At 35.3% G+C, this 12,179-nt stretch overlaps 1 protein-coding gene across 2 annotated transcripts in view; it reads left to right on the top strand.

Annotated features, from left to right (window-relative positions):
* mtrr (5-methyltetrahydrofolate-homocysteine methyltransferase reductase) overlaps positions 1-11,874 on the top strand; it is a 51,377-nt gene extending 39,503 nt beyond the window's left edge. For both annotated transcript variants that reach the window (XM_007254763.4, XM_049485534.1), the window contains 3 exons: positions 3,224-3,316; positions 9,918-10,103; positions 11,088-11,874. In XM_007254763.4, coding sequence (XP_007254825.2) covers positions 3,224-3,316; positions 9,918-10,103; positions 11,088-11,232 — 424 coding nt within the window. In that variant the 3' untranslated portion in view covers positions 11,233-11,874. The remainder of the gene's footprint in view (positions 1-3,223; positions 3,317-9,917; positions 10,104-11,087) is intronic.
* The last annotated feature ends 305 nt before the right edge of the window (positions 11,875-12,179 follow it).

Here is a 12,179-nt window from a genome sequence, read left to right as displayed (position 1 = left end):
AGGATCGGTTCAGTATATGTCACTTAGACTTCATTAGTAAAAGTAATAGTAAATTATCATAATTTTTGTAATAATCCTTTTTATTCTTAAGACACAATGAATTCAGCTTTTTTTCTGGGTTAAAGCTGTCCTGTTTGCTTGTAACACACACACACACACACACACACACGTCAAAACAAATCTGCCATCAAGTTCAAGATAATGAATGTCTTAAGCCCATACAAAAGCAAGAAAACGTTTTACTTTAAATACATACAAAATATTTATTGTGTAAAAAACACAATAGTGTAAAAAACACAAACACCCCCTACAACACAACAGAAAAATTATTATTTTAATTATTTATCTTTATTAAGTACTTTCGAATAAGATGGACTGCTCAAAATCTACATATTCATGCTGTATTTGAGGGCACTAAATGTTTTAAAGCATGTTTAATAATAAAGAAGTCAACATTTGGAATTGGATTATCTTACATACTTCAGATTTTGAGGAGAAGCAGTTTCAGCATTATTCAGACACGTCAAAACAAATCTGCCATCAGGTTGGGGAAAATGGGGTCAGGGGCACATTCTTTCCCCCCCTGTTTAACCATCAGTCTGGTGCAGGTTAAAGTACTGCACTGTTTTTGAAGCTTCATCTCTACACTTTTACAGGGATGGCAGTGTTTTGTGTGCCATGCTTTTGCTTTAGACAGCTCTGTAGTTCCAGCTTTATTCTGTTTCATAACACATCCTGTCAGAGAAGTGTGTTAATCAGCTGGTAGTGTGTTTTAATATGTTTGATTTGCGGTTAATGAGAGTTTGTACATGTTTTTAGAGATTATACACCGTTGTAGATATCTAAAAAGGACACAATGAGAGTAGAAAAAAAGAAGAAAACTGATAAATAATAAACATTAAGAGAGTATGAGTCTTCCAATTCTCTACATGATTAATATGGTCCAAAAAAACAAGTCATTGGTGGTGTGAGTACTGGATACTGTACTTCTCAACCTTGAAAGTGCACCTAAAATCCTCCTGCAGCAGATTAGTTTTAGCTGTGTATGTTCTCCACTTATCAGTTATTTAAGTTATTACCAATTCATTTTAATCAAGTATGAATCTGTGCTGTGTTTTTCAGACTGACAGCAATTCTCTATTACAATCATGGGGTGATTTAAACCCATTGTGAATCTGAAGTGTAATTTTACAGTTTGACAGTAATAATTGTAGAGTAAATGGTCTTCTGTAATTGTCTGAACCTGAAGCTGCTCAGTAATAGTAGTTCTGTTCAAGTTTAGGTCAGGGTAGTAAAATAACCAGCTAATACGTGAATTGTGCTGTTATTGTTATTAAGTAATTTAATTCTATAGGCTTAGGCTTTTCAATCTGGGTAGTTTATATTAGGGAAATTACACATGTTCACAATTGGAAATTACACATTTGGCCTTGCAGATTTCAGCAACTGGCATTACACTTCCTTCTGTAGGGGAATTAATTTAGTTTCTGTATTGTTAAAGTCTGCCTTTTTTTAAATATGTGTATATTTTTTTGTATATTTTAATATTTATTTAATGTGTTTCCATTAAAGAAAAATAATAAAAACATTAACATGGTTATAAACCGTGTTTATAAATTATTTTATTTTCATGTCAAGACACGTGTACATGTTTTAAAGTAAATATTTAATGATGGCCAAGACTGAGCTTATAAAGAATTACATTCTCTTACAGTTTTCCCTTTTTTCAGGAGAAGTCACAAGACTGTGAATGTCTTTACGGTCATTTTGCTAGAAATCTTTTAGTTCTTGCTCTTTTTGAAATGCAATAGGTTGTATGTGCATGACGCATTTTCTACCCTCATTGCCTGCATTAGCCAGTAAAAGAAAACAGGTAGAAAAACGAGTGAATCAGGAAAATCCCCCGGACTGACGTCAACCCATAAATTAGAATTCATGGCCCCACCCACCTTGGATTGGGACTGCCCACTGCAGAACCTTGGATGGAGTGTTACAGAGCAGTTAGCCAATCAGAGATGATATGTTTACATGTCATGAATATTCATGGAGGAGTTGAAATTCTGTTGTTCTTCCCCGCCCATGCCCACTAAACTAAAACAGCCTGAAACAGGAGCCCAAAAACCAACACACGGGAAATTCAATTATATCAGATACCAACTCAAAATCAATGCAAAAAAATCATGAAATGAGCCTTTAAACACCATACAAGATCCAGTAAAATATGCATTTTAAATATAAATAAATATATCATTTTTTTTTACTAAACAATATTCACTTAAAAAAAAATCAGACATAAGATAGTTAGGAATGTAAATAATGTGCTTTGCTATTCACACATTGTGAATTTGTTTTTATGAAAATGGTCAAGTTTTACCATTTATCATTTTCTGGAGTAAACAACTTTAAAAGTCCGGTTTGGGTTTACATATTTAAATAAAAAAAGAGACAGTTCCCCAAATACTGATATATTGATGTTGTGTGGTTAGTTCTGTCACTCCAACTCATCCCAAAGGTATTGGATGGCGCTTAATCACTTCAGACACAGTTTCACTGCTCCTCAGCTCAATATTGAGGAGTGCTAGTTCTTGTGTGGCTGCTCCAAAGAATCTTATCTAATTTCCAAGAAAAAACATTGAATAGAAAATGTTATGTACTCTATACTCAAGTTATGTACTTTATATATAATAGAACATAAAATAAAATGAATAGTTGTTTCTTTATATATTCCAGGATGATTTAGTTAATTGGACAGTGCAAGAGCTGCTATGTGTGTGGAGATGTCAGCAGTGCTGTGAGCAGGTATGGTGGTCCATTACCTGTGTGTCCCCTTGATGAAGGGCATTCTGGGACCTCGATCAGACATTCTGGAGAAATCTTTTTCCTTTTATGAATGCCTTCAAATCTTCTTTTCCTCTAACTCCCCCACAGTCCTTTCTATCTGTTAAAAATGAAAAAGAAAAAAAAGAGGACTAAAAACAGAACACTGTGTTCCAGCTAAAGCATTCATAGTCCTCCTACGACTGAAGGCCAGAGACTGAGAGATGAGCTGAATACCCATTGTACTGTTACATTGTGTTATCATTTCAGGCAACGGAAAATCTCATTTAGGATCATGTTACATTGTTGTATAAATGCTTCAAGGACGTGTCAGCTTTAAGAGTGATGTGCGTCACTTTATTTTTTGTGATTTGATTGGTGGAAATGTGTTTTTTTGATTATACAGGGAGAAGGAACGTGAGGAAAGGCAGAACGGCCCTTTTGGAGAAACATGGCTGTTCTTCGGCTGCAGACACAAAGACAGAGACTTCATCTTCAGGTATGTACATTGTATTTTGTGTAAATGCCCCGATAGACTATAATACACACAGTAATTAATTTACATCTGGCCATTTCATGCAGTCTGAAGACTGATTCATGTTATTTAGGAAAAGATAAATATTGCATATTTTATTTCCATAATATTTCTGGAAATGTTAATCAACAGTTGCTTTATTGTTTATTGTCAAAAAGACGTTTCAAAACCTCTTCTAAAATAGTTTTAGAACATATTAAAAAGAGTGGTGTCAATCGATTAAAAAAAAATCTAATTATTCACAATTGAATAGAATACTTTTTCTTTCTAAAGACTAAGTTTTGATAATGGATATTTAAATGTAAATTAAAGAATCAGTTAGAAACACTTAGATTTGTATTATTGGTGCAAATCCCTTAAATAATAATTGTATTAATCACAACAATATTCTGTGACTAAATCATGGATGACATTTTTTTTTAAATGCTGGTCCTGAACTGTATTTTTGGAAAATGGGGACAGTAATAATGGTGTAGTGTGGTTTTACACCTGGAAGACTAGATCCTTTTTTACTGTATTATAATATCTTAGGGTAGTTTTGATGCGCTGAGTTACTGAGTTTAACTAGGAGTTTTAATGGAGAAAATAAATGCAAGTGTAGCTCCACATTCCACCTTTAACAGCTTGAAAAGAGGAAACATGCCATCAGGTGTGTGTGTGTGTGTGCATGACCATGAGAGTGTGTGATCGAGAGAGAAAGAGAGCGAGCATAAACTTTAACATTAATAAAAGGTAATCTACCCTTTGAACTCAACAGTAAGGGTTGCTGAGTTAAATTGTTGAATAAAATTGCTCTGGCTCTGTCAATTTTGTCACGTAATTAATTTGCATTAAATTTAGTTTCCAGATTGACTGCATGTGTTAACGCTTTAATGTTTACAGCCCCAATTAAAATACAGTTTTAAAATACATTTTTATTGCTTGAATTCAAGAACATCAAATTAATTACCAAATAAAGTCAATAAATAAAAATGTAATAAATATTATATTTTAAAATCATTGCACTTGGACACTGATGTATACCTTAGTCCTTGAGGTTAAGATTTTATGTAATTATTTTATTAATGGATACGCTTTTGTACATTTCTTTGGGTCACACTATAAGACTTGTTAAACAGAACCAGCCTAAATGAGACCTCAAAATGAACCATTCATTTAGTACTTGTATAAAGGTAGCTGGTCTCAGAATTAAACAGTGGGCCTGATTAAAAAAAAAAAAAAAAAACGGCTATATAATTGTGGCCAATTGCATCTTATTAACTTGGTCAGCAAATATTTGGACACAATATAACATTTTAAAAAGATACAATAAAACAAACGAATGCAGTAAAGTTAAAAAGATATCTTGTTTCAGAATTGTAGTTAGTAGTTAATCTGAAATAGGGCCTCTGTCTTCATGTAACATTCATTACTGGCTCAGTGTCAGTTTTGACCTGTATGAAGGCATTTCCAGGACTATACAGGGCTGTCCGGCTTCCCGTCAGCCTGTTGCTTTTGTCCTTGAGAGCAGTGATTGAGAAGGCAATGAAATGAAAGTGCTCCCTCTGAGAATACTGGACATATGAAACAAGGCTTTATAACAGGCCTCAGGCTGCCGTCCTATAAAGCTAAAGCCATAATTCACACCACAAACACTGACTAATCACACTGCTGCTGGAGTGGGGAGTGAAGTGTGTTCTCTGTGTGCAAAAATATCTTGGGAAATGTCTCTTTAAGAGACTGTAATAAGGAAATATAAGATTATTCACATCCTTTTACTTCTGTAAAGTTAACATTTCATTTCAACCAGGTCGTTTTACCTTTCAGTTTCGTCACAGCTTGAAATTATGAGCGATTTGTCACAGAAAACCTTCAGCCTGAAGGACAGAGCTGAAGCGCTATACACATTTAATGGGAAAATGTAAAGTAAGTTACAATAAGTTGGTTTAAATTATGCTCATTCAGTGTTTCTTCTGAAATCGAGGGCATTAAAAAGAGTGTTGTTGGACTAACTGTCTCTGCTTTCCAAGAAAGTATTTGTTCTTCATTTTGTAGCATTGCTGTGAGCACTGGCTGGAGCACCATCATTCCAGAGAACACAGATCCACTGCTCCACAGTTTAATACTACATGACGTTATACCTTCTTGACCACACCTGCCATTTGTGCCAGTTGGTAGATACTCCAGGCAGTGCTATTCTATTGGAACTACATTTATTCAGGGACTAAACAAGTTGTGTTTGTGTGTGCTCGCATTTGCACATCTGTGTCAGGCATGGGTGAAACTTGTCAACATTGCAGCTAATATGCTCCGACCCCACAGAGGTCTACTGCTCTGTTTGTTAGCATCACAGCTTCTACCCTGCAGAGCCCGGCTGTTAGCATTGCGACTAACCTCCTCCAACCCTGCTGAGGCTGGCTTTTATATCTGTCAGCAGCATCACTTTACACAGGTTGTACTTGAGGAGAATCTGCAGGCACAGAGAGACACTAGCATGCTTTTACCCAGAGATGACCCATTTTGGATTGGTTGAAAATGCTGGCAAAATCAGTGCCTCCTTATCTATCTGTATAGTAGTAGTTACCTGGGCTTTTAAACACCATGTAGAGAACATGAACAAGGTGCTCTACAGTGCTCATCTGTATAGTAGTAGTTCTCTGAGCTTTCACAAAACATGTTGAGAACGTAAACAGGGTGCTTTTTTGGTGTAACATCTACTGGTAGAATTGCATAGTGTCCCTTTAAAATGTACAGGGCAGCCAATCAGAACTGTGCATTTAAAACAAACTTATTCGAATTTTTATTAATATTTCCCTAGTTTTACCCCTAGAGTGAGGTCTAACGTGTGACTCTTTTCGACCTGCATCTGATTAAGCATCACTGGGTAGCCAGCGTGCCCCAGCTCTGATACAACAGCAAACAGATGCCTGTGCTAACCAACATCATATTAGGAATGAACTGATGAGATAATGCCGTGAACCCACATAGAGAGAGTAAGAGCAGTTGTGCTCTCTCAGACTCCGGCTGCTGCTGTCTTCCTCTAAGTCAAACTCTTTATGATGAAGAACGAAACTGTTTCTGTTTGTTGTTTACTGACATTGATTTACATGACATAAATTAAATTAATGTAAATCCTGTTCTGATGAACAACGCATTCACTTTACTTATATTTACTCTGTATTTCTTGATGTTTGTTCACTCAAAGCAGTGTTGTGAACTAATTGACTGAAGTTAATTGATGATGTAGTCTGTCTAACACCTTCTTTTCTTTCTTTTCCTTTTCGTTCTGATAAAATAACCAATCTGAAGAGTAACCAGAGCAACAGGGCTGAAAGAGAAATTTAAACGGGCTCACTCTTTTGATGTCCTAAAAATGTTCTGGCTCTGCTCTGAGATGAAAAGCAGACAAAAATACTTCGCTGTCAGTTTGCCCAGGGAAAATCAGCCATCCACAATAATTCCTAATCAAGCCCAACATTTTAACATCAGTGTTAACGGGGTGAAATCTATCTAGCTGCGAGTCAGTGTGGATTGGGAAATGTTCCAGAGCAGGACAGCTTTCCTCTGCTGTTTTAAAGGCTGAAATCACACTGAGTGGAAGTAAGGGGCCTAAAACTTGTCAGAAGAGAGAAGGATTACTCTTTTCTGTGGATTTTTCATGTAAACAGTCAGTATTTTACACCAGATAAAACAAGCACTGCAGAGAAACTTATGTCAGGAAATATCTGTGAAACTCTGGATACAAACATCAATCATACATTCAAAATTATCAGCTTTCAGCAAAATAAACCCTGTTTGTTTGATGAATATGAACAGTATATATCTAATTGGACTTCATTTAGGGTTTTGCTGCTAGTAGAGAATTCTGAAATAGAATTCTCTCTCTTAGCCAAAGCCAACACATCAGCAGCTCGGTTCATTTTTCACCCCACCCGTAACCCATTCATCATTGGGGTGTTCACAGTAAGGATTTCCCAGAGAGTTTCCCAGTTTTTGAGTAGAGCACTAGGGTGTGGTGTTGGGGCTACATGACATTCCAAAATATATATAAACAGAGGCACACTCTAAATGGAGGGGTATCAAAAATATAAAAAATGGCTGCATAAGCAACCAAAACATTTCAGAAAATTTTGTATTTCCTTTGTTGAAAAATATATATGAAAACCATTGCATTTTCTTTGTTTAATGTAGTATCAATGAAGTATAGCTCTCTTCTTTATAACAAGCAATCCAGTTTGCTAGTGGTTAGCCTCGTTAGCAGTTACTAAGGTTGCTGCTTTAAAGTTATAACAAAAATAAAAATCGAATGAGAAACTAGCGAATAGCTACCTTCAGCTCTTGATCACCAAGTAGATGTTGTGCACAAGTGTGACATTCAAGGCCCAGATCCATTTTTCTTTTGTACCCCTACCCCTTGATTTAGAGAGTTACCCTTCACTTTACACAATTGGGACAACCCTTTAAGAACCTGATACAGATATATATATATATATATATATATATATATATATATATATATATATATATATATATATATATATATATACATATATATCAGTGGAGCGCTAAAGATCCGTAACCTAGCTGCTGGTTAACTAGTTAACTATAGGGCCTTTTGTTGTATCTTCAGAAAGGAACAATATGGAGCAGCAATTATTTATTATCCTCAATTTCTATAATTCCTCTGTGATGGGAAACTAAAATAAGCTTCAATTTAATTTATTATTTTATTTTCGTTAATTTTTCGTTCTACCTTGAATGCCACAGACTCTACCATCTGTTGCACCATTTAAGGTGGAATTGGAAAATGTATCCAGGTAGCTAGTGAGACAAACTACTAGGGATTTTATGCTTGTTATGAAGAAAATGGCAATAACACATTAAAACTACATATTAAACGATGTTAATATAGTGGTTATTTGTAGATTTCTTTGCTAGCTTGCACCCCATTTTGCCAGTGAGTCTCATAGTCCTCTTAAATAAAAATCTCAGTTTGAAGGGCTATGGAGCCCTAACTCTCCAATCTACCCCTCCAGCCTAACAAGAAGCCGGACAAAATACAAATTAGAAATGTAATTGGGCCATTGTATTTCATTTGTATTGGTTAATCGGGTAATGGCCCAACTAAGGTAATCAACATTTTTTGTGAATGCTAATTTTGTTATTCAATAACTTCAAATGTGTGTGACTGATCATTGTTTGCATACAAGACAGCAAGCTAATACTTAGAGCTTTCATCTGAAACTGAAGTAAAATATGTTGATTACTCTGGACTGCCTCAACTACTATCAGAGCTGAAGGTTTGTTTTTTAAAATATGTGTATGACAAGTGGCAATCATCAGGGTCCAAGCGCTGTTCCCCGTTAAAGAGCCTGTAGAGCGCAGTGGATGGGCAGTGTTTTTAATCAGGCCTTTATTTATAATAGATGTGATGTCTCAAAGGGAGATGTTCGAACATGAGTTGAATTTAAATATTTGTTGAACACACCAGGATTTTAACCGTGCATCATGAGGAGCCGTATTTTAGTGATCTATAGACAAGCCATCAACCACATACTGTGTAGCTTAATTTAGGGTGTGTCGGTGTGTCTTTGGTTTCGTAAGGATGCAAAAAAAAAAAAATTTGCATGGGTCAAAACTCACAAAAGGCATGTACTAATTCTCTTAATTTCTTAATTAATCATGGGAGCATTTTGAGCATAACATGACAAAAAAAAACAATCAGTGTGTCACTTGCCATACCCTTTAAGAGACAAGAGTGGACTTTGGCAGATTGGTGTTTTAATGGCGCAGTGCTTCTGAGCTTCTCAGCAGAGGAAACTAACCTTCACAAGCAGGTCATTTACGGGAACTGCAATGTTATTTTATTGTGTATACTGTTTATTGTTGATGTTAATGTTGAGTTTGAGCACTGTTGCTTGTCTATGTGTGTCTAATGAGCTGGAGTGTATGCATGTTTGGTCACTTGTGCCGCACCTTTGTTGCCAAGATAGCAATGAACGTCTGATGGGTGAGTATTGTCAGGTATCAAATCAGTCAGTGGTCCACCTGTGTTTTCCGCTTCGTCACTATTTTAACAATGCAGATGCAAGGCATGAAAAAAGACTGTTGATGGGGTGTATGATAGCAATGGGCATCACAACACACCTTTTGCAAGATAGAGTTTAAGATAGTCCTCTATCAGTCTTCAGGCACATGTAAATACACACATATTTGTATTTTTTTTTGTATTCATTGTCTTACCATATCCTTACTTATACAATACTAGACTCTTACCATAAAAGTGTTTCATTGCACTCTATAACCCTGTATTAGACAATGAAGTTGAATTGAATTGCATTCAATTACATTGAATTTAGGGAACCAGAAGTGACTCAAAGAACCATTTGTGAGCACATTCATTACTTCACAGTGAATAACTGGGTGCTTCCCAATTGCTGCAGCTGTATAAACGTTGACTCTTTTTAAACCCATTTGAATAATTAGTAATTGTCTGAAAAAAAGAACGGCTGCTCAATGCCCTAAATGAAAATGTAGTGCTGAAATAACACAGGTTTCCACATGTGTGTGTTGTGGTTGATTGTAGGGAGGAGTTGGAGAGGTTCGTGGAGAACGAGACACTGAGTCATCTGAAAGTGTGTTTCTCTCGAGATGAGCAGGACGGAAATGATCCTGAGCCTAAACCCAGATACGTCCAGCATCAGCTGCTCCTCCACGCCAAAAATATTGTTCATATCCTACTCAAAGAGAACGGCTATCTCTACGTCTGCGGGTGAGCTGAGTCAATGATGTCATGCTAACTTTTGCCCACTGCCTTTCAGTTATACTGATGTGAGCATGCTTAGTTGAGCTGCTCCTTTAATACTGTTTTTCCTGTGATTGACATTACAGCTGTGTTATGAAAGATTCACTATTTTATTATAGTTAAATGACTATAGAGCACACAGAAAGACTAAAAACACTGAAATCAGAACTTCTTCATTAAAAGATAAAAAGATATCTGTGTGACACATTCATAATCTGTTGCATAAACAAATAAATCATGATAGTAATAATTAAGGTATTCCTGGCTTGGGAAATATTTGGATATTTTGGGAGACAATAAAGTGTTACTTTTTTTTACACACCAAGCAGAAATAAATGAATAAACGAACAGTTATTCAAAAGGGTTCTAGGGACTCTAATTTACACACATGATAAACACCTGATTGTTGTAGCAAACAGGAATATATTATTTTATCGCCTGTGATTTGCATCTCATTCACTGACTCACTGATTGAATGTGGATAAAACAGGTATTAATTTTGGGGAAAAACAAAAGTAAAATTACAAAATCTGAAGGAATATCATTTTAGATGAGTTTTTTTCAGTTATTACTGTTTTTGTCAACACCATCAGACACTATAAGAAGAAAATTAAAAAATGATTTTTTTAATAAAGTGTAAATGATTATCTCCTTTCCAAGGACAACTTATTTTGTAGACAATAGGCCAGCCTATAATCATTAAATTAATACAAACAAAACCTATAAAAGTAAAAAAAATCTCTGTTCATCAATCAGGACACATCTAGCATTTCTAGATTTAGTATTATATTGCATTATTAATACTTTTTGTGAACATTATCCAAACAACAAGTTAATTTGATATTTTCCATTATTGATTTTGAGACACTTTAATTTTTGAGACATTTGAAACTTAGTGATTGTTTGCTGTATTTTGTCTCTGAAAGATGTGATTGGCTCTCGGTTTTTCAGGGATGCTAAGAACATGGCTAAAGATGTGAATGATACCCTGATAGAGATGCTGGGGAATGAACTTCAGCTGGATAAACTTGAGTCCATGAAGATGGTGGCAAAACTGCGAGAGGAGAAACGCTATCTGCAGGACATCTGGAGCTGATCAGGGAAAACCTACTAAATTAAACCGTTGTACCAAAACCTTGTAAAGAAAATTCTATACACCATTTAAAAATACCAGCTGCTCAGTGAAATAAATAACTACAAGTTAACATTTATTTTATATAATTTTTAATTTTATATTCTTCTCCTCTAAAATCACTATTTTTAGAAATACAAGGTTTTGGAACAATGACTGTTATTAGCCTTGGATATGGAGATATCTGTTTAAGCAAATGATTTTGGTCAGGTGCATTAATAAAATTGTACTTATTTCTGTGCCTTTTATGCATTTAAAACATACACTTATGCAACAATTTAGCTTTTTTCTGTGTATTAAACAGTTTAGCAGATGTACATTTTAAACAAACATCTAAGAGATTTGCTCACAGAAACTGTCAAATCTGGAAATCTGTTTTTGTATCTAAAGGGTTTTTTAAATCATCACTCTTTCAGATTAAGTTTGAGCTTCTAATGTCATTTGTATTCTCAAGTGTTTTTCAGGTTAGAAAAAGATTCTGCACTTTATTGTCTATCAGAGGTCATTTCATCTCCCATCTGATTACACAAATACTGTATGTGCGCAAACTGTCTTCTTTTATTCAGACTGGAAAAAAATAAAGCATTTAGAAAAAAAAATGTCCATCATGCACTCTATTCAATTCCAAGTAGTCTGGGCATATACTTGTTTTTGTACTATTTAGGCAGCAATGTATGAGAGGGAGAGCAGTACAGTGAGAGGCATTCAGTCTTTTGCCTGCTAACAGAACACAACAGCACGACATACAGTGTATAATTGTGATTATATCAGTTCTGCAGTCTGCTTGGGTGGAGGAGTGAGAAACAGCTGCGTTGTTTTTAATGTGTTTTTTTTTTGTGCTGCTTGGGGTCAGGCTTGAGTTCCCAGTGTTTGGCATCTATTATTAAGAAAAAAATTAACAATACACTCTG

This window comes from Astyanax mexicanus, chromosome 1, assembly GCF_023375975.1.
Source record: "Astyanax mexicanus isolate ESR-SI-001 chromosome 1, AstMex3_surface, whole genome shotgun sequence".
NCBI lineage: Eukaryota > Metazoa > Chordata > Actinopteri > Characiformes > Acestrorhamphidae > Astyanax > Astyanax mexicanus.
Note: the sequence above shows the minus strand (reverse complement) of the source record. Positions and strands in the feature narration are given on the sequence as shown.